The sequence below is a fragment of the Ranitomeya variabilis genome, chromosome 2 (genome assembly GCF_051348905.1).
Source record: "Ranitomeya variabilis isolate aRanVar5 chromosome 2, aRanVar5.hap1, whole genome shotgun sequence".
NCBI classification, from domain to species: domain Eukaryota; kingdom Metazoa; phylum Chordata; class Amphibia; order Anura; family Dendrobatidae; genus Ranitomeya; species Ranitomeya variabilis.
In genome coordinates this window covers 360,036,975-360,060,399 of record NC_135233.1, presented here as the reverse complement: position 1 = coordinate 360,060,399, position 23,425 = coordinate 360,036,975, and the positions used below count along the sequence as shown (strand labels likewise).

General features: G+C 46.0%; 1 protein-coding gene across 1 annotated transcript in view; it reads left to right on the top strand.

The window, feature by feature from the left end:
- LOC143805921 (cytochrome P450 2G1-like) overlaps positions 1–23,425 on the top strand; it is a 55,079-nt gene that overhangs the window by 18,369 nt on the left and 13,285 nt on the right. The window contains exons 5-7 of the mRNA XM_077285680.1: positions 18,885–19,061; positions 19,932–20,070; positions 22,433–22,620. Of these exons, the coding sequence (XP_077141795.1) occupies positions 18,885–19,061; positions 19,932–20,070; positions 22,433–22,620 (504 nt within the window). The remainder of the gene's footprint in view (positions 1–18,884; positions 19,062–19,931; positions 20,071–22,432; positions 22,621–23,425) is intronic.

The window sequence follows — 23,425 nt, the reverse complement described above, 5'->3', positions numbered from 1 at the left end:
ACCAGCTGCCTGCCCGTGTATCCATGTAACCGCTGTAAAACTGCCATGAGCCTATTGTTTGTTATTTTAGGCCTTTGATAGCCTGTCTGCGGTCCCTACTTTAAATACTCCTCCACTCATCACCAGCTGCCTGCCCGTGTATCCATGTAACCGCTGTAAAACTGCCATGAGCCTATTGTTTGTTATTTTAGGCCTTTGATAGCCTGTCTGCGGTCCCTACTTTAAATACTCCTCCACTCATCACCAGCTGCCTGCCCGTGTATCCATGTAACCGCTGTAAAACTGCCATGAGCCTATTGTTTGTTATTTTAGGCCTTTGATAGCCTGTCTGCGGTCCCTACTTTAAATACTCCTCCACTCATCACCAGCTGCCTGCCCGTGTATCCATGTAACCGCTGTAAAACTGCCATGAGCCTATTGTTTGTTATTTTAGGCCTTTGATAGCCTGTCTGCGGTCCCTACTTTAAATACTCCTCCACTCATCACCAGCTGCCTGCCCGTGTATCCATGTAACCGCTGTAAAACTGCCATGAGCCTATTGTTTGTTATTTTAGGCCTTTGATAGCCTGTCTGCGGTCCCTACTTTAAATACTCCTCCACTCATCACCAGCTGCCTGCCCGTGTATCCATGTAACCGCTGTAAAACTGCCATGAGCCTATTGTTTGTTATTTTAGGCCTTTGATAGCCTGTCTGCGGTCCCTACTTTAAATACTCCTCCACTCATCACCAGCTGCCTGCCCGTGTATCCATGTAACCGCTGTAAAACTGCCATGAGCCTATTGTTTGTTATTTTAGGCCTTTGATAGCCTGTCTGCGGTCCCTACTTTAAATACTCCTCCACTCACCACCAAGCTGCCTGTGTATCCATGTAACCGCTGTAAAACTGCCATGAGCCTATTGTTTGTTATTTTAGGCCTTCGAAGCCTGTCTGCGGTCCCTCCTTCCACTAGGCCTCCACTGACCAGACCACTGCTGCCCGTGTACCCCTGGAACCAATTTTAAAGTGCCTACAGCCAGCCCATTTTTTTATGTTAGGCCTTTGAAGCCTGTCTGCGGTCCCTCCTTCCACTAGTCCTCCACTGACCAGACCACTGCTGCCCGTGTACCCCTGGAACCAATTATAAAGTGCCTACAGCCAGCCCATTTTTTTATGTTAGGCCTTTGAAGCCTGTCTGCGGTCCCTCCTTCCACTAGTCCTCCACTGGCCAGACCACTGCTGCCCGTGTACCCCTGGAACCAATTATAAAGTGCCTACAGCCAGCCCATTTTCTTATGTTAGGCCTTTGAAGCCTGTCTTCGGTCCCTACTTTAAATACTCCTCCACTCACCACCAAGCTGCCTGCCCGTGTATCCATGTAACCGATGTAAAACTGCCATGACTGCCTACTGTTTGTTATTTTAGGCCTTTGATAGCCTGTCTGCGGCCCCTACTTGCAATACTCCTCCACTGACCACAATGCTGCCTGCCTGTGTATCCATGTAACCGATGTAAAACTGCCATGACTGCCTATTGTTTGTTATTTTAGGCCTTCGAAGCCTGTCTGCGGTCCCTCCTTCCACTAGGCCTCCACTGACCAGACCACTGCTGCCCGTGTACCCCTGGAACCAATTTTAAAGTGCCTACAGCCAGCCCATTTTTTTATGTTAGGCCTTTGAAGCCTGTCTGCGGTCCCTCCTTCCACTAGTCCTCCACTGACCAGACCACTGCTGCCCGTGTACCCCTGGAACCAATTATAAAGTGCCTACAGCCAGCCCATTTTTTTATGTTAGGCCTTTGAAGCCTGTCTGCGGTCCCTCCTTCCACTAGTCCTCCACTGGCCAGACCACTGCTGCCCGTGTACCCCTGGAACCAATTTTAAAGTGCCTACAGCCAGCCCATTTTTTTATGTTAGGCCTTTGAAGCCTGTCTGCGGTCCCTCCTTCCACTAGTCCTCCACTGACCAGACCACTGCTGCCCGTGTACCCCTGGAACCAATTATAAAGTGCCTACAGCCAGCCCATTTTTTTATGTTAGGCCTTTGAAGCCTGTCTGCGGTCCCTCCTTCCACTAGTCCTCCACTGACCAGACCACTGCTGCCCGTGTACCCCTGGAACCAATTATAAAGTGCCTACAGCCAGCCCATTTTCTTATGTTAGGCCTTTGAAGCCTGTCTTCGGTCCCTACTTTAAATACTCCTCCACTCACCACCAAGCTGCCTGCCCGTGTATCCATGTAACCGATGTAAAACTGCCATGACTGCCTACTGTTTGTTATTTTAGGCCTTTGATAGCCTGTCTGCGGCCCCTACTTGCAATACTCCTCCACTGACCACAATGCTGCCTGCCTGTGTATCCATGTAACCGATGTAAAACTGCCATGACTGCCTACTGTTTGTTATTTTAGGCCTTTGATAGCCTGTCTGTGGCCCCTACTTGCAATACTCCTCCACTGACCACAATGCTGCCTGCCTGTGTATCCATGTAACCGATGTAAAACTGCCATGACTGCCTACTGTTTGTTATTTTAGGCCTTTGATAGCCTGTCTGCGGCCCCTACTTGCAATACTCCTCCACTGACCACAATGCTGCCTGCCTGTGTATCCATGTAACCGATGTAAAACTGCCATGACTGCCTACTGTTTGTTATTTTAGGCCTTTGATAGCCTGTCTGCGGCCCCTACTTGCAATACTCCTCCACTGACCACAATGCTGCCTGCCTGTGTATCCATGTAACCGATGTAAAACTGCCATGACTGCCTACTGTTTGTTATTTTAGGCCTTTGATAGCCTGTCTGCAGCCCCTACTTGCAATACTCCTCCACTGACCACACCAATGCTGCCCGTGTACCCCTGGAACCTATTTAAAAGTTCATAGAGCCTAGTTATATATTTTATTTACTATTAATAAGGCCATGATGGACTACGCTGTACCACGCTACAAGCTAACCAGTCGACACTTCTTTTGCGAGAAAAGCCATCCCAACCCTCCACCAGCATGTAGAAGACCGCATTGTCCATGCACTCTGGCAATCTGTGAGAACAAAGGTGCACCTGACAACAGACGCATGGACCTGTAGGCATGGCCACGGAAGATTACGTGTCCATTACGGCGCAATGGGTTAATGTGTTGGATGCCTGGTCCACAGGGGACAGCCTACTAAGTCTGTCTGCAGTCCCTAATTCAAATTGTCCTCCACTGTCTAAATCGGAGCTTCCACCTTCTGGCTTTCGGCCTATAGTATCAGAAATTAAACTGCATTTGGCCTTCAACTTTGGTTAGGGCCTACTAACGGCTTATGCCCCTGCCTGGTGTTGTCCTCAACTGAATAAAGCTGAGCTTCAACCTTCCGGCTCTCATTAATTGGTTTGTAAAAAACAAAATGGTGGTTAGGGCCTACTAACGGCTTCTGCCCCTCCCTGGTGTTGCCCTCAACTAAATAAAGCTGAGCTTCAACCTTCCGGCTCTCATTAATTGGTTTGTTAAAAACAAAATGGTGGTTAGGGCCTACTAACGGCTTCTGCCCCTCCCTGGTGTTGCCCTCAACTAAATAAAGCTGAGCTTCAACCTTCTGCTCCAAATTACCATTTTAAAAAATGCAATAGGCTTTTCCGGCCTACTAAAGGTGTCTGTCTGTGTGCCCCTGCCTGGTGTTGCCCTCAACTAAATAAAGCTGAGCTTCAACCTTCTGCTCCAAATTACCATTTTAAAAAATGCAATAGGCTTTTCCGGCCTACTAAAGGTGTCTGTCTGTGTGCCCCTGCCTGGTGTTGTCCTCAACTGAATAAAGCTGAGCTTCAACCTTCCGGCTCTCATTAATTGGTTTGTAAAAAACAAAATGGTGGTTAGGGCCTACTAACGGCTTCTGCCCCTCCCTGGTGTTGCCCTCAACTAAATAAAGCTGAGCTTCAACCTTCTGCTCCAAATTACCATTTTAAAAAATGCAATAGGCTTTTCCGGCCTACTAAAGGTGTCTGTCTGTGTGCCCCTGCCTGGTGTTGTCCTCAACTGAATAAAGCTGAGCTTCAACCTTCCGGCTCTCATTAATTGGTTTGTAAAAAACAAAATGGTGGTTAGGGCCTACTAACGGCTTCTGCCCCTCCCTGGTGTTGTCCTCAACTGAATAAAGCTGAGCTTCAACCTTCCGGCTCTCATTAATTGGTTTGTAAAAAACAAAATGGTGGTTAGGGCCTACTAACGGCTTCTGCCCCTCCCTGGTGTTGCCCTCAACTAAATAAAGCTGAGCTTCAACCTTCTGCTCCAAATTACCATTTTAAAAAATGCAATAGGCTTTTCCGGCCTACTAAAGGTGTCTGTCTGTGTGCCCCTGCCTGGTGTTGTCCTCAACTGAATAAAGCTGAGCTTCAACCTTCCGGCTCTCATTAATTGGTTTGTAAAAAACAAAATGGTGGTTAGGGCCTACTAAAAGCTTCTGCCCCTCCCTGGTGTTGCCCTCAACTAAATAAAGCTGAGCTTCAACCTTCTGCTCCAAATTACCATTTTAAAAAATGCAATAGGCTTTTCCGGCCTACTAAAGGTGTCTGTCTGTGTGCCCCTGCCTGGTGTTGTCCTCAACTGAATAAAGCTGAGCTTCAACCTTCCGGCTCTCATTAATTGGTTTGTAAAAAACAAAATGGTGGTTAGGGCCTACTAACGGCTTCTGCCCCTCCCTGGTGTTGTCCTCAACTGAATAAAGCTGAGCTTCAACCTTCCGGCTCTCATTAATTGGTTTGTTAAAAACAAAATGGTGGTTAGGGCCTACTAACGGCTTCTGCCCCTCCCTGGTGTTGCCCTCAACTAAATATAGCTGAGCTTCAACCTTCTGCTCCAAATTACCATTTTAAAAAATGCAATAGGCTTTTCCGGCCTACTAAAGGTGTCTGTCTGTGTGCCCCTGCCTGGTGTTGTCCTCAACTGAACAAAGCTGAGCTTCCACATTCTGGCTTTCGCCCTATACTATCAGATATTAAACTGCATTTGGCCTACTAGTGTGGTTAGGCCCTTGAAACAGTGTCTGCTGCTCTTGGGTTTGCTACTCCACTGAACAAAGCAATGCCGCCTGTTTAGTCCTGTTACCAATTTTGAACTGCATTTAGCCTACTTTATTCTTTGGCCCTATATCTGTTTCCTCCTCATCCTGCCCATTGCCCAGCCACTGCTAAATGAGTCTGCTGGTACATTGACCTAGACCACTACATTCCCCTTGTACTCTACACAGCCAGAATCTGACCCTGCTGAAAGTAAGGTTCTCCTTCCCGCATGTTATACCACCTTACACAGGGACAAAGAGGAAGGTGCAGATGAAAGTGCAGGTTCCTTCATCAGGTGGGGGGGCATACTCGTTGGCGACGTCACTGGCACAGGGCCCCTCAGAGTACGCAAAAGTGTCGCTGCTGGTGGGAGGCGCCCCCGCCATGCAAACACACCGCCGTACTTTGAGGGGCCCTGTGCCAGTGCCAATGCGAACGAGTGGGCCCCCCCCTGCTTGCTCAGGATCACAGCACTTGCAACGTTTAAATACTTACCTTTCCCTGCAACACCGCCGTGACGTAGTCCGCATTTCCTGGGCCCACGAAAAACTTGAGCCAGCCCTACTCCCCCCACAACTTTTGCCAAATGACCCCCAATTCCCTATGCCCAACTATTATTATACAGTTAATTAAGATTGGCAAGCTTCAGAAACAAGAATGGATGTTTTTGGCATTAAAATGGGCACTGTAGGTGTTTTCCTGGCCTCCACTCACTGCCGACTATGCTTCCCCATTGACTTGCATTGGGTTTTCGTGTTTCGGTCGATCCCCGACTTTTAGCGATAATCGGCCGACTGCACTCGACTCGACTCTGGACAAAATCGGGTTTCCCAAAACCCTACTCGATCTTAAAAAAATGAAAGTCGCTCAACCCTAGTGATTAGCAGTTTTAACCCCTTCCCGACCTTTGACACCACGTAGGCGTCATGAAAGTCGGTGCCAATCCGACCCATGACGCCTATGTGGCGTCATGGAATGATCGCGTCCCTGCAGATCGGGTGAAAGGGTTAACTCCTATTTTACCCTATCTGCAGGGAGAGGGGGAGTTGTACTTCAGCCCAGGGGGGGTGGCTTTGCCCCCACGTGGCTATGATCGCTCTGATTGGCTGTTGAAAGTGCAACAGCCAATCAGAGCAATTTGCAATATTTCACCTATGAAAATGGTGAAATATTGCAATCCAGCCATGGCCGATGCTGCAATAGCATCTGCCATGGCTGGAAATCATGTTCTGCCCCCCCCCCACCGCCCCCGATCTCCTCCCCAGTTCTCCGTTCTGTCCGGTACCCCCCTCCATCCCCCTGTCCGCTCCCCCGTGCTCCTGTCCGCTCCCCCGTGCTCCTGTCCGCTCCCCCGTGCACCTGTCCGCTCCCCCGGTCCTCCGATCCCCCCCCCCCCTGTGCTCCGATCCACCCCCCCCACCACCCCCTCATACTTACCGAGCCTCCCGAAGTCGGTCCGTCTTCTCCCTGGGCGCCGCCATCTTCCAAAATGGCGGGCGCATGCGCAGTGCGCCCGCCGAATCTGCCGGCCGGCAAAGTACATTTTGATCGCTGTGGTAGGTTCTATCACAGCGATCAAAATAAAAAAATAATAAATAAACCCCCCCCTTTATCACCCCCATAGGTAGGGACAATAATAAAATAAAGAAAATATTTTTTTTTCTTTTTCCACCAGGTTAGGGTTAGAACTAGGGTTAGAACTAGGGGTAGGGTTAGGGGTAGGGTTAGGGATACGGGTAGGGTTAGGGGTAGGGTTATGGCATGTGCACACAGAGCGGATCGGCCGCGGATCCGCAGCGGATCGGCCGCGGATCCGCAGCGGATCGGCCGCGGATCCGCAGCGGATCGGCAGCGGATCCGCAGCGGATCGGCAGCGGATCCGCAGCGGATCGGCAGCGGATCGGCCGCGGATCCGCAGTGGATCGGCCGCGGATCGGCCGCGGATCCGCAGCGGATCGGCCGCGGATCCGCAGCGGATCCGCAGCGGATTGGCCGCGGATCCGCAGCAGATTGGCCGCGGATCCGCAGCGGATTGGCCGCTGCGAATTCGAAGCAGTTTTCCATCAGGTTTACAGTACCATGTACACCTAAGGAAAACCAAATCCGCTGTGCCCATGGTGCGGAAAATTCCGTGCAGAAACGCTGCGTTGTATTTTCCGCATTTCCCAATTCCCAATTCTTTGTGCGGATTCCGCAGCGTTTTACACCTGTTCCTCAATAGGAATCCGCAGGTGAAATCCGCACAAAAAAACACTGGAAATCTGCTGTAAATCCGCAGGTAAAACGCAGTGCCTTTTACCTGCAGATTTTTCAAAAATCGTGCGGAAAAATCTCACACGAATCCGCAACGTGGGCACATAGCCTTAGGGTTAGGGTTGGAATTAGAGTTAGGGTTGGAATTAGGGCTAGGGTTTGAAATAGGGTTAAGATTAGGCTTGTGGTTAGGGTTATGGATAGGGTTAGGGGTGTGTTGGGGTTACAGTTGTGGTTAGGGTTGGGATTACGGTTACGGTTGGGATTAGGGTTAGGATTAGGGTTGGAATTAGGGTTACGGGTGTGTTGCGGTTAGGGTTGTGGTTAGGGGTGTGTTGGGGTTAGGGTTGTGATTAGGGTTATGGCTACAGTTGGGATTAGGATTAGGGGTGTGTTGGGGTTAGTGTTGAAGTTAGAATTGAGGGGTTTCCACTGTTTAGGCACATCAGGGGTCTCCAAACGCAACATGGCGCCACCATTGATTCCAGCCAATCTTGCGTTCAAAAAGTCAAATGGTGCTCCCGCCCTTCCAAGCCCCGACGTGCGCCCAAACAGTGGTTTACCCCCACATTTGGGGTACCAGCGTACTCAGGACAAACTGGGCAACAACTGTTGGGGTCCAATTTCTCCTGTTACCCTTGCAAAAATAAAAAATTACTTGCTAAAACATAATTTTTGAGGAAAGAACAATTATTTTTTATTTTCACGGCTCTGCGTTATAAACTTCTGTGAAGCACTTGGGGGTTGAAAGTGCTCACCACACATCTAGATAAGTTCCTTCGGGGGTCTAGTTTCCAAAATGGGGTCACTTGTGGGGTGTTTCTACTGTTTAGGCACATCAGGGGCTTTGCAAATGCAATGTGACGCCCGCAGACCATTCCATCAAAGTCTGCATTTCAAATGTCACTACTTCCCTTCCGAGCCCTGACGTGTGCCCAAACAGTGGTTTACCCCCACATATGGGGTATCAGCGTACTCACAACAAACTGGGCAACAAATATTGGGGTTCAAATTCTCCTGTTACCCTTGTGAAAATAAAAAATTGCTTGCTAAAACATCTTTTTTGAGGAAAGAAAAATGATTTTTTATTTTCACGGCTCTGCGTTGTAAACTTCTGTGAAGCATTTGGGGGTTCAAAGTGCTCACCACACATCTAGATAAGTTCCCTTGGGGGTCTAGTTTCCAAAATGGAGTCACTTGTGGGGAGTTCCTACTGTTTAGGCACATCAGGGGCTCTGCAAACGCAACCTGATGCCCGCAGAGCATTCCATCAAAGTCTGCATTTCAAAACGTCACTACTTCCCTTCCGAACCCCGACGTGTGCCAAAACAGTGGTTTACCCCCACATATGGGGTATCAGCGTACTCAGGAGAAACTGGACAACAACTTTTGGGGTCCAATTTCTCCTGTTACTCTTGCAAAAATAAAAAAATTCTGGGCTAAAAAAATATTTTTGAGGAAAGGAAACACATTTTTTATTTTCACGGCTCTGTGTTATAAACTTCTGTGAAGCACTTGGGGGTTCAAAGTGCTCACTACACATCTAGATAAGTTCCCTTGGGTGTCTAGTTTCCAAAATGGAGTCAATTGTGGGGAGTTCCTACTGTTCAGGCACATCAGGGGCTCTGCAAACGCAACCTGACGCCCGCAGAGCATTCCATCAAAGTCTGCATTTCAAAACGTCACTACTTCCCTTCCGAACCCCGACGTGTGCCAAAACAGTGGTTTACCCCCACATATGGGGTATCAGCGTACTCAGGAGAAACTGGATAACAACTTTTGGGGTCCAATTTCTCCTGTTACCCTTGGAAAAATAAAAAATTGTGGGCTAAAAAATCATTTTTGAGAAAAGAAAAATTATTTTTTATTTTCATGGCTCTGCGTTATAAACTTCTGTGAAGCACTTGGGGGTTCAAAGTGCTCACCACACATCTAGATTAGTTCCTTGGGAGGTCTAGTTTCCAAAATGGGGTCACTTGTGCGGGAGCTCCAATGTTTAGGCACACAGGGGCTCTCCAAACGCGACATGGTGTCCGCTAATGATTGGAGCTAATTTTCCATTCAAAAAGCCAAATGGCGTGCCTTCCCTTCCGAGCCCTGCCGTGCGCCCAAACAGTGGTTTACCCCCACATATGGGGTATCATCGTACTCAGGACAAACTGAACAACAACATTTGGGGTCCAATTTCTCCTATTACCCTTGGGAAAATAAAAAATTCTGGGCTAAAAATCATTTTTGAGGAAAGAAAAATTATTTTTTTATTTTCACGGCTCTGCGTTATAAACTTCTGTGAAGCACCTGGGGGTTTAAAGTGCTCACTATGCATCTAGATAAGTTCCTTGGGGGGTCTAGTTTCCAAAATGGGGTCACATGTAGGGGAGCTCCAATGTTTAGGCACACAGGGGCTCTCCAAATGCGACATGGTGTCCGCTAACGATTGGAGCTAATTTTCCATTCAAAAAGTCAAATGGCACGCCTCCCCTTCCGAGCCTTGCAGTGCACCCAAACAGTGGTTTACCCCCACATATGAGGTATCGGCATACTCAGGAGAAATTGCCCAACAAATTTTAGGATCCATTTTATCCTGTTGCCCATGTGAAAATGAAAGAATTGAGGCTAAAAGAAATTTTGTGTGAAAAAAAAGTACTTTTTCATTTTTGCGGATCAATTTGTGAAGCACCTGGGGGTTTAAAGTGCTCACTATGCCTCTAGATGAGTTCCTTGGGGGGTCTAGTTTCCAAAATGGGGTCACTTGTGGAGGAGCTCCAATGTTTAGGCACACAGGGGCTTTCCAAACGCGACATGGTGTCCGCTAACGATGGAGATAATTTTTCATTCAAAAAGTCAAATGGCTCTCCTTCCCTTCCGAGCCTTACCATGTGCCCAAACAGTGGTTTACCCCCACATGTGAGGTATCGGTGTACTCAGGAGAAATTGCCCAACAAATTTTACGATCCATTTTATCCTGTTGCCCATGTGAAAATGAAAAAATTGAGGCTAAAATAATTTTTTTGTGAAAAAAAGTAATTTTTCATTTTTACGGATCAATTTGTGAAGCACCTGGGGGTTTAACGTGCTCACTATGCTTCTAGATAAGTTCCTTGGGGGGTCTAGTTTCCAAAATGGGGTCACTTGCGGGGGAGCTCCAATGTTTAGGCACACGGGGGCTCTCCAAACGCGACATGGTGTCCGCTAAAGATTGGAGCCAATTTTTCATTGAAAAAGTCAAATGGCGCTCCTTCCCTTCCGAGCCCTGCCGTGCGCCCAAACAGTGGTTTACCCCCACATATGAGGTATCAGCGTACTCAGGACAAATTGGACAACAACGTCCGTGGTCCAGTTTCTCCTTTTACCCTTGGAAAAATAAAAAAATTGTTGCTAAAAGATCATTTTTGTGACTAAAAAGTTAAATGTTCATTTTTTACTTCCATGTTGCTTCTGCTGCTGTGAAACACCTGAAGGGTTAATAAACTTCTTGAATGTGGTTTTGAGCACCTTGAGGGGTGCAGTTTTTAGAATGGTGTCACTTTTGGGTATTTTCAGCCATATAGAACCCTCAAACTGACTTCAAATGTGAGGTGGTCCCTAAAAAAAATGGTTTTGTAAATTTTGTTGTAAAAATGAGAAATCACTGGTCAAATTTTAACCCTTATAACTTCCTAGCAAAAAAAAAATTTGTTTCCAAAATTGTGCTGATGTAAAGTAGACATGTGGGAAATGTTATTTATTAACTATTTTGTGTCACATAACTCTCTGGTTTAACAGAATAAAAATTCAAAATGTAAAAATTGCGAAATTTTCAAAATTTTTGCCAAATTTCCATTTTTTTCACAAATAAACTCAGAAATTATCGACCTAAATTTACCACTAACATGAAGCCCAATATGTCACGAAAAAACAATCTCAGAATCGCTAGGATCCGTTGAAGCGTTCCTGAGTTATTACCTCATAAAGGGACACTGGTCAGAATTGCAAAAAACAGCAAGGTCATTAAGGCCAAAATAGGCTGGGTCATGAAGGGGTTAAGGAGTGTTCCTAGAGATGGAAACGAGACAGGGTGAAGGCATTGTATGATTGACTTGTTTGATGCCGCTTTTGGTAAATTGTCTGTTTGTTCTTTTATTATACAGTGCCTTGTGAAAGTATTCTGCTCCCTGGAACTTTTCAACCTTTTCCCACATATCATGCTTCAAACATAAAGTACCAAATGTAAATTTTTGGTGAAGAATCAACAAATGGAACACAATTGTGAAGTTGAACGAAATTCTTTGGTTATTTTAAAATTTTTGTGAAAAATCAAAAACTGAAAAGTAGGGCATGCAATATTATATGGCCCCTTTAATGTAATACTTAGTTGCACCACCTTTTGCTGTGATTACAGCTGCAAGTCGATTGGGGTATGTCTCTATCAGTTTTGTACATCGAGAGACTGAAATTCTTGCCCATTCTTCCTTGGCAAACAGCTCGAGCTCAGTGAGGTTTGATGGTGATCGTTTGTGAACAGCAGTTTTCATCTCTTTCCACAGATTCTCGATTGAATTGAGGTCTGGACTTTGACTTGGCCATTCTAACACCTGGATACCTTTATTTGTGAACCATTCCATTGTAGATTTTGCTTTATGTTTGGGATCATTGTCTTGTTGGAAGACAAATCTCTGTCCCAATCTCAGGTCTTTTGCAGACTCCAACAGGTTTTCTTCAAGAATGGTCCTGTATTTGGCTCCATCCAATTTCCCATCAATTTTAACCATATTCCCTGTCCCTGCTGAAGAAAAACAGGCCCAAACCATGATGCTGCTACCACCGTGTTTGACAGTGGGGATGGTGTGTTCAGGGTGATGAGCTGTGTTGCCTTTACGCCAAACATATCGTTTGACATTGTTGTCAAAAAGTTCGATTTTGGTTTCATATGACCAGAGCACCTTCTTTCACATGTTTGTTGTGTGTCCTAGGTGCCTTGTTGCAAACTTTAAACAACACTTTTTATGGATATCTTTGAGAAATGGCTTTCTTCTTACCACAGTTCCATAAAGGCAAGATTTGTGAAGTTGCAGCGCCCCAGAGTCCTGGTCGTTGCAGTACTGATGCTCCGCCGCTAAGGGGAGTGATGGTACGTCTGATGGCACTGAAGGAGTTCATCTGACCAGGTATCACAGACACCAATACACTTCATAGTCTGGCCTCCAGGGGGAGCAAAGGGCGCTATGTATTAGGCCACTCCTGACAATCTGGTAAAACTGGGGGTTAGATAGAAAGTTAGAACAGAAGCTGACTGGGTTGGAACCAGGCAACATCCTGTGGCAGAGAGTGTTGCAGGGGAAGATTCAGGGGGGTCCCTGTCAGGGGTGGGATCCTGACAGAGGCCTAGCGAACAGGAAAGAACGTTAAGGAAATCGCGCCTGCACTACATCGCGGCGGTATCTCAAGAAAGGACAAGAAGCGAGGTTTATTGTGGAGAGTGAGAAACGAGATCAAAGCAAAAAGGAGATAACACCAGTAGGAGTCGTGCTGTAAGATCGAGGCAACATCCTATTGAGGCGCGTAGCCGGAGGCCGGAACGCCGAGGAAGTATTGAGCTCCAAGCATTACTTCAAACCAACGGCAGGACAGTTAATTATAGGTTGGCTGTCTCACCTAAATCACCTAAGCAGACATAGGGGGCAACTGTGGGAGAGGGGCGTCACTAGGGTCCCGGAAGAACTCCAGGCCTACCCGTCATACGGGTGCGTCCTATCCATATCATCTGGGGGATGGAGAAGAACATCAGAATAGACATAAGTTGTGGGAAAGAACATCAGAAACAGACACAACAGTTGTGAGGACTATCCCGTGGTGCTCAGCAGGGAAGTACTACAACACACAGGCGCTAGAAGGTAGGCACAGATTTATCGGTTGTCCATGACAGCACTACAGAGAGAGGGGATCCGCCCTTCAGGAACAGGAAACCTACAGATACATAAGGGCAGCACCTCTCCCACGCATCAGTTGGTTTCCTGTTCCTGGAGGACAGGATTCCCTTTAGATACGACTTCGTTTCTCCTATCAATACCCAGGCCGGCTGTCCGACCCAGGTAGCGAGGGGGTCTCCTACCTCGGGCAGTGCGGGTCCCTGGAAGCGCCACGGTGGGTCCGGGTAGGACTCCACGACAGTGAGCGGTGCAGTGTGGAGCGACGTCCGGAGGAGGTCCATGCCCAGTGGTCAGCGAGGTGAGTATGTCCCACCCGGTGTCCGCTCACCCCCCCTGGGCCTTGGTCTCCCCCGCTCTGATCCCCGTCGGTGCGGTGCGGTGCAGCGTCCTGTGCACTCCTTTCGGTTCGGGACCGGAGCTGGGGGTCGGACGCCGGCTTCTGCCGCGATCGCCGCTGTGCTGCGGCCGCAGGCGGCGATGGTGCAGCGGCGGGCGGCTGGGTGGTCCGGCGGCACCGTCCCCCGGCTTCCGGGCACGTTCCTGAGCGCTCTGCCCGATACCGGAAGTGACGCGCGGGGGGCGGGGCCAGGACCGGAAGTCAAACGCCGGCCGGTTTTTTACAAAAAACACCGCTTTCCTGCATGCGGCGGGGGTGGAGGGGGAGCATTTGGGTGCGGGGGGGGGGGGGGGTGGTGGAGCAGTGACCTGCAAATGGGGGGTGGATTTGGCCACGCACCTGCACTGATTCCGGGTCCGGGGGAAGGGCTATTTATAGCCAAACAGAATGCTGCAGGGCTGCTTGTGAGCCCATCTGCAGCTATGGATGAGCCGGAAGCTGCCGTCGGTCTGCTGGAGCAGGAGCAGGACAGATCCTCGGAGAAGTCCCATGCGAACCCCCAGCTGAAGACCCGCGGACGCCATCCCGTGAGGTCAAAAAACCACCCCAATGACTAGTCGCCCCGGTGGGAGGTAGACTATCTGCCTTCTACCCGGCCTGGTCCAAAATCTCCAGTAGTGATTGGATTTTGGGGTTAATAGCTACGGGTCTGCGGCTAGAGTTCTCTTCTATCCCTCAGGACTTCTTCAGAATTACCCCACTCAGGTCCTCTCCAGCAGAACAGGCGGCCCTGGAAACGGAAGTTCACGACCTGCTCAATAAAAATGTCCTGTCAGAGGTTCCGGAAGGAGAACAGGGTAGAGGATTCTACTCTCCTCTATTCCTAATAAGTAAACCTGACGGCTCCTTCAGAACAATTATTAACCTTAGGGCTCTTAATATTTTCCTGACCGTTCAATAATTTAAAATGGAAACTATTAACACCGCAATATAGCTGCTGTTTAAAAACTGCTTTATGGTAGTATTGGATTTGAAGGACGCCTATTACCATATCCCTATTTATGCAGGTCACCAACGATACCTGAGGGTGGCGGTAAGGTTAGATGCGGTAATCAGACACTTCCAGTACAGGGCCCTCCCCTTTGGTATATCGGTCGCCCCTCGAGTGTTTACCAAAGTTATGGCGGAAGTTATGGCACACCTGCATGAGTCCAACATTCTAATAATCCCCTACCTGGACGATCTCCTTATCGTAGGTAAAACGGCGGATCACTGTCTGGAACAGTTACATAAAGTGATGTCGGCTCTGGAGCGTCTGGGGTGGTTGCTAAATGTTAAAAAATCACGCTTACAGCCCATGACGGTGAAGTGATTTTTAGGCCTGACCCTGGATTCCCAGGTTCAGGAATGCCGTTTGCCTCAAGAGAAAATTGATCGCCTGCACCTTCAAGTGCTGAATGCCTCTAAAAACCCCACCATGTCCCTTAGAAGAGCCATGTCTCTGTTAGGCTCTCTCTCATCCTGTATTCCAGCGGTCCGATGGGCCCAGTATCATACGAGGATACTGCAGGGCGAGGTGCTGTTACAACAAAAAAGGTTGGGGGGATGTCTGGAGAGCCGGCTGACCCTATCCCAAAACGCTATTGTATCCCTCGGATGGTGGCTAGACCAAAAGAACCTGTCCACAGGGGTCCCCTGGGAATATAATGTAACTCTTATAGTCACCTCGGACGCTAGCCCTTCTGGGTGGGGGGCTCACATGGGGGATACATTGGTCCAGGGGCTTTGGGATCGGGATCAGATAGAAATGTCCTCCATCCTAAAGGAGTTAACGGCTGTGGAACAGGCAGTTAAATCACTCCTTGTCTATCTACAGGGCCACCACGTGCGGGTATTCTCGGACAATCGGGTCGCCGTGGCATACATAAATCACCAAGGCGGGACTCGTTCCAAATCCCTAATGTGCGTAGCAGATCGTCTATTCCATCTAGCAGAGCAACATCTTCTCTCATTGACGGCTCTTCACATAAGAGGGGCAGAAAACACTACGGTGGATTTCTTAAGCCGCAACACATTGAGGCAGGGAGAGTGGTCCCTGAACGGCTCCATCTTCAACCTCATCGTGGAAAGATGGGGTCAACCAGAGGTAGACCTGTTTGCCACAAAAGAAAACAGGAAAGTGGCACAATTCTGCTCTCTCAACCCCAGAGAAAATCCTCTGTCAGTGGACGCCCTCCTCATAGACTGGAACTTCAGGCTAGCCTACGCCTTTCCTCCCCTATCTCTACTTCCTCTGGTGGTGAGGAAAATCAGGAAGGACAAAGCCACTGTGATAATAATTGCCCCTTCTGGCCCAGAAGGACGTGGTTTCCATGCCTGAGGGCTATGTCGATATCCGACCCATGGGTCTTGCCAGACATCCCGGATCTCCTATCCCAGGGCCAAGTCTACCATCCTCGGGCGGTTGGCCTTCATCTGACGGCGTGGATTTTGAGCGGGCGCTGTTAAAGGATAGGGGGTTCTCTCCAGGCCTCATTAACACTCTGCTGAAGAGCAGAAAAATAATCACCACAAAGATTTATGTCAGGATCTGGAAGAGGTTCCTTCAAAACTCAGGGGCAATAGCTGGTCAGTCAATACCAATAGACCAGATTTTAGAATTCTTACAGAAGGGGTTGGATATGGGGTTATCCCCAAATACACTTAAAGTGCAGGTATCAGCCTTAGGGGCTCTCTTTGGCTGCAACATTGCTGAGAATCACTGGGTCAGCAGATTCATCAGAGCGACAAAACGGTCTAGGCCAATGGTGAAGAATAGGGTCATGCCATGGGACCTGAACCTAGTCCTCTCAGCCATGACAGAGGCCCCATTTGAGCCAATTGCATCAGCCTCTATCAAAAATTTATCCCTTAAAGTAGCCTTCCTGGTGGCCCTAACATCGGCGAGTAGGATAGGCGACATCCAAGCATTATCCAGAGTTCCCCCTTACATGCAGCTTAGGGATGATAGAGTGATACTATCCCCTGATCCAGCATATCTTCCTAAAGTAGTGTCCAGGTTCCACAGAACACAGGAAATAGTTCTTCCATCTTTCCTCCCCAATCCTACTAACGATAAGGAAAGGAAGCTACACACTTTAGATGTAAAAAGATGTATCCTGGAGTATCTAGCAGTAACTGATCCCTGGAAGATAGATAATGCCCTTTTCGTGTCCTATCAGGGTAGTAGGAAGGGTCATAGAGCATCGAAATCTACTTTAGCTAGATGGATCAGGGAGGCTATCTCGCTGGAATACACCTCAAAGGGCAAGCCGGCGCCTGAAGGTCTGAAAGCGCATTCCACTAGAGCTATGGCGGCTTCGTGGGCGGAAAGATTGGAGGTGTCGATCGACCAAATTTGTAAGGCTGCTACTTGGTCTTCCCCAAACACATTCTATAACCACTATAGATTGAACTTGGGTGCCTCTTCTGACCTCTCTTTTGGTGTAAGGGTGCTGCAAGCTGTAGTCCCCCCCTAGTTAGTTACTCTCTGTAATTCTCTCCGTAGTGCTGTCATGGATGACCGATAAAGTCTTAGTTACTCACCGGTTAACGGTGTTTCTCGGAGTCCATGACAGCACCTGTACATACCCTCCCGTCGTCTTAAGTTCTGGGTGTACACCTCTTCCTTTATTTATATAATTCACGGGTAGTGAATAGTTAGTTATTGTATCATTGTTTATTATGTATGCTATTAACCTTGGTGGTCCTCTTGTGCTCTGTAAACCAACTGATGCGTGGGAGAGGTGCTGCCCTTATGTATCTGTAGGTTTCCTGTTCCTGAAGGGTGGATCCCCTCTCTCAGTAGTGCTGTCATGGACTCCGAGAAACACCGTTAACCGGTGAGTAACTAAGACTTTCCACCTGCAAAGGAAACTCTGGAGGTGCCATCGGACTGGCCGGTCTCAGACAGCCCTATTAACTGTACTCTGGATTGAGGACCTTGAAGCCTTCAGTAAAGAGGTAAAGAGACTGCAACCCTGTGTCCTCGTTATTCATCGCGACCTGCACCACGCACCACCACTTACAACTTTTATTGGAGGCCCCTTAGCAGGGTCACGGACCGGGTCTAGCCACCGTGACCACCCCAGAACTGAGACAGAGAAGCCCGGTACCGAGTACCCCGCGGCCCTGCGTCTGGGGGCGCTCCACAGTGTACGACTGATTCTTGTCCTATGGACAGACTGTCCCACCTCAGCTGTAGATCTCTGCAGTTCATCCAGAGTGATCATGGGCCTCTTGGCTGCATCTCTGATCAGTCTTCTCCTTGTTTGAGATGAAAGTTTAGAGGGACAGCCGGGTCTTGGTAGATTTGCAGTGGTATGATACTCCTTTCATTTCAATATGATCACTCGCACAGTGCTCGTTGGGATGTTTAAGGTTTTGAAAATCATTTTGTATCCAAATCCGGCTTTAAACTTCTCCACAACAATATCACGGACCTGCCTGTTGTGTTCCTTGGTCTTCATGATACTCTCTGTGCTTCAAACAGAACCCTGAGACTATCACAGAGCAGGTGCATTTATACGGAGACTTGATTACACACAGGTGGACTATATTTATCATCATTTTTTCCTCATAGTTTGTAAGCTTGCGAGCAGGGGCCTCACTCCTCTTGGTATCTATTTTGAACTTTGATTTTTGTTATGCTGTAATGTCTGTCAATACAAATCCCCTCTACAATTTGTAAAGCGCTGCAGAATATGTTGACGCTATATAAATAAGATTATTATTAATATTATCATTAGGCATTTAGGACAACATTGGATCATTCAGAGATCCACAATGAACTTGTAAATATATGTAAAAGGGGTGCACCCCTATACTGATAATGATACAGGATGCAAAACCTAGTCTGTAAGGCAAACTAGATACAGCAAAAAAGAGAAAAGACTAGACTAATGATGGTATGCACACCCGAAAATTATAAAAAAAAATTCAGAAAACTTTTATTACACCAGGTGTAATAATAAAAGTTTTCTGAATTTTTTTGCTGTATCTAGATCCACAATGAACTTCTGGAGTGAGTTTTCTGCACTGAAAGTAAAGGGGCCGGATAATATTGCACCCCCACTTTTCAGTTTTTAAATTTCCACAAAAATTTAAAATGACCAATAAATTTCATTCAACTTCACAATTGTGTTCCACTTGTTGATTCTTCACCAAAAATGTACATTTGGTATCTTTGTTTGAAGCAGGATATGTGGGAAAAGGTTGAAAAGTTCCAGGGAGCCGAATACTTTCGCAAGCCGCTGTAAATTACTTGACATTTGTTAACATTTATTAAAATCATTGTAACTATTTTAGTCTGAATGCCCATTTCTTTCCTTAACTTTAGTTGTTTGAGATGTTTTCCTGGGTCATGCAATATATTCCTGGGAGACACCAGAAGATCTTTATCAGTCTGAAAAAACTCATTCAGTTTGTGAAAAAAAGAGTTGAAGTGAACAGAAAAAATCTGGATGAGAATAACCCCCGGAGTTATGTTGATGCCTTTCTCATTAGAATGGAAAAGGTAAATACAAAAGAGCCACGTGTACAGGACTCTCCCAGCCGATCACTGCAAAAAAATGGAAGCTGCTCAAATCATGACCTTTTATACCAAATAAAAAACAAACAAAAAAAAAAAAACTAGTCATCTTACAGTTTCCATGTTTTTTTTTTTAGACTTTTAATTCCTGTATTTTCAGGAACAGTTTTCAGCAGATTCCTGATCAGCAGAGGCAGGATTACGGCAACTGATAACATCTCTATGAATAGCTAAAAATACAGCATCCGATAATCATAATTATCGATGTAGCTGCTTCCTCTTTCTTCAGAAGTATGCAAAAACATGTCGTCAGAGTATGTTCATTGGGGTTAATATATATGCAAATTTCCTGGAAAAAAACAAAAAAATTAAAGTCTAAAAAAAGCTCCGGTGGGCAATGTAAAAATGGTAATGAGGAGAAAAAATCACAAAATTTTAAAAGAATTGAACACGATAGATTATTTTTTTGATGACAGTCTCTTTAAGGCAGTTAACAAAACCACTGTACTTGTCCACTTCGTGTACTGTTTCACTGTTCCTTCATAGTCCATAAGGCAGAAATAATCCTTCCATACTTAACTAATGTATCACCCAATTTTGAACTAAATAACTTAATGATGCCATGGCTAATAGTAGAGTTTATTATCCTCTGTCCAGTACACCGTACCCTCGTGGTCATAATGCGATGCCATTCGCTAATATTGTACTGCGATGTAGCAGCAGCACCTAGTAGACATCGCTCACGCAACAGGTGCATCGGCCAAACTCATAGTGAAACCCTAGTCTTAATATGACAAAATAATAAAAAGCTGTATTATAATACATATGTAAATGTTTTTCCTCTTTTATACACAGGAAAATATTAATCCCAAAACTGAATTCCATTTGAACAATTTAGTGAACAGTACTTTACAGATTTTCTTTGCTGGAGTGGAGACCAGCAGTACAACCCTGACCTATTCTCTACTTCTTATGAAATACCCAAACATCATTGGTAGGTAAATGTGGTGATCCATGAAGGAGGTGCCAGATGTTGATAGGTAAATGGGCCAGCTGGGACATGTCATTCCACTGGCAGCAGATAGTAATGTTACGGTAGCTGAAGTGGTCTGCTGGACCCCTAAACACTTGTCTCGTATCTACAATTGTCAATAGTGGGAGGTTGCATTTATGAAGATTACAATGACCTCCCAAGGGTGCTCCTATAGAGGTAGTGTTTGGTTGCAGATATTGAAGTACCCATGGTGTTAGTTTAGTTGGAAGCAATCAGAGACACATGTGACCTTACAAGCATAACACTTTACTGAAGGAATTAACAGCAAACTGTTCCTTAAAATCACAGATTAATATACACTTTTTGTGTATTTGGCATATGAGAGGAGATTTCATCTCCTTATGAAGCAGCAGGTTTAGGACTTCTCAGGGCTGCTAAAGTACAGTTCACTTCACTTGCTATTGGAAAAATTATTAGAGGAAACCGCAGTCCAGGTATGACTTCTCTAAAGGAGGGACCTTCATGGTTTGGCTTCCCATAGCACACACTAGTAAGACGGAGTTACTCAGTTTTAGGCGGTATCGTTCCCTGTTGCCAGGGGTTAGGGTCGGCACTGCTGGTAGCGTAGAAGGCATGTTAAACCGGTTCCTTCTGGAGGTGCAAGAAGAAACCAGTAAACAGGAGAGAACTTGTGCAGCTTCATCTCTCTTGACTGTGTGAAGCTTTATTCCTTTGTAGAGGTAACTATATCAAGTAAGATGTCCTCTCAAGGTGGAGTGGAATAGAGATTCTGGGAGTAGTAATGCTTTCTACATCTCCTGGACTACACTAGACAGTACCAGCCGTTGAGATTTCAGCTCTCCGATAGTCGCTTGGACATGCATATGCAAAGGGTTTTAAGCTAAAAAAATATAGTTTATAGTCCTTCACAAACTTCTAAGCGCTGAGTAGAAACAGGTTTCAGCACAAATGAATAACAAAACAATCCCATCTTTGAGTAAGGCAAAATAAATCAAACAATCTCAATAACTTGCTGTCATAGTAACCTTTCACATGACCCATCATGAATTGTCTTTCTCCAGCCTCAGCACCAACATACTCTGAGCTGGGACAGGTGCCTTTTATTTGGACTGCAAGATTGAGACTCAAGTATGGGGTGTTCTTTCCACCCAGGCTCTTTTGGTTGTTCCTAAATCCTGGACCCAGAATTTACTCAAACTACTCAATAACCTAGTGATACTGGAACAGACTTCCCATAATTTGCATCACCGAGGCCTGCCACTTCAGTCACACATGCACACTGTCAACCACTTTATCTGACGCCTTCTTCCACAGTTTACAGGAAGTGTCTCAGAACTGAGATGGGAGGCTCCTCCCAGCCATTGTAAGGTAACTTGTTGTGAAGAGAGAGGTATTCAATCTTTCATATACATAAGTCAGCAGGTAGATGACCGAAAAGTGCAAACCTCAATGCACATTTATCAATCTTCAGTGTACACAGATACAGAGCATTCTGACCATCTAACTGACAATGGCCAAAATAATTTTGGCACACTAAAACAGATCTAGTGCAACTTGACAACAACTTCACTCAGTAGTATTAGAACGGTTACCAAGATACCACAAAAAGACCTTTGTAATATATTCATTGTATGTATTAGACTAGATATTGACACATTAAAGGGGGTGATTGTATCAACTTAGCTGCCAGCTATACCTAAGTGATGTCAGTTCCGTCTTCAAGACCGGACAAAAGGCACAATGTACACTTGCTGACTGTGAGGATGCAGGAGACAATCCCTCTTCTGCCCCCTATTGATATGAACCTCTCTGGCAACTAGAAATTGCACAACTTATCGCCGCACTCTGGCATTTAAGAAACTGAATTAGGCTATGTGCACACTTTGAGTATTTGGTGAGTTCTTTGCCTCAGTATTGGTAAGCCAAAACCAGGAGTGGGTAAAAAAAATACAGACGTAGTGACGTGTTTCTATTATACTTTTCGTCTGCTTGCTCCACTCCTGGTTTTGACAACTGGTGCCATAATACCTTTTGCCCATCATCTGGATCCAAGTGATTATTGCCAAAGTGTCTCTGATGAAGTTATATAAAAAAAAACTACATGCTGTAAAATTATATAATTGAGGACATTTTCCATGAGATTTGGCAACCATAGTTTTTCTATAAATTCCAGAATCTTCTTAGCTCCTATCTTTTCAGCAGAAATCCAATCCTAGGGACAAAAATATTACATTTATTTTTTTTGCCTGAGATACTGTCTAGGTGTAGCTCTAGTTTTTAAGGTACAAGAGAGTAGGTCATGAAATATGTATCATTTATCATTATTTCCCATTACAATTAGAAAAAATCCACAAAGAGATTGACCAAGTGATTGGTCGGGACCGATACCCCAAGATGCAAGACAGGAGACAGATGCCATTCACTGATGCTGTTATTCATGAAATACAACGATTCATAGATTTGATCCCAATGGGTGCACCACGGAAAACGACAAAAGACATTACATACAGAGGGTACTCCATTCCTAAGGTGAATATCTCAAATACACTGACAAACAAAAGTGTAACAATGTTTTGAACTTTTGACTTTCAAGCTTCATATCTCACCATCCACTACTCTTTAGAATGTGACACTAGCATCATTTTATAGACAATCATCTTGGCTATCTCATACAAAAATTTGACTTGCAACTATTTAGCATATGATTAGTTATGCAGCTTCTTGTCATATAACTGCATTGTTACTGTTTTGCTTCTAAAAATCAAAATGTTTATTTTTATTATATTGGTATTTTGAAAATCCACTTTGGCTTTCAACACTGCCTGAATCCTTCTGGGCATGCTCTTGATCAGATTCAAGCATGCAGTATGTCTACCAACATCTGATTCCCAGGTCTCTTTTACACAATCTCCAAATTGTTACATAGTTACATAGTTAGTAAGGCTTGAAAAAAGACATTTGTCCATCCAGTTCAGCCTATATTCCATCATAATAAATCCCCAGATCTACGTCCTTCTACAGAACCTAATAATTGTATGATACAATATTGTTCTGCTCCAGGAAGACATCCAGGCCTCTCTTGAACCCCTCAACTGAGTTCGCCATCACCACCTCCTCAGGCAAGCAATTCCAGATTCTCACTGCCCTAACAGTAAAGAATCCTCTTCTATTTTGGTGGAAAAACCTTATCTCCTCCAGACGCAAAGAATGCCCCCTTGTGCCCGTCACCTTCCTTGGTATAAACAGATCCTCAGCGAGATATTTGTATTGTCCCCTTATATACTTATACATGGTTATTAGATCGCCCCTCAGTCGTCTTTTTTCTAGACTAAAT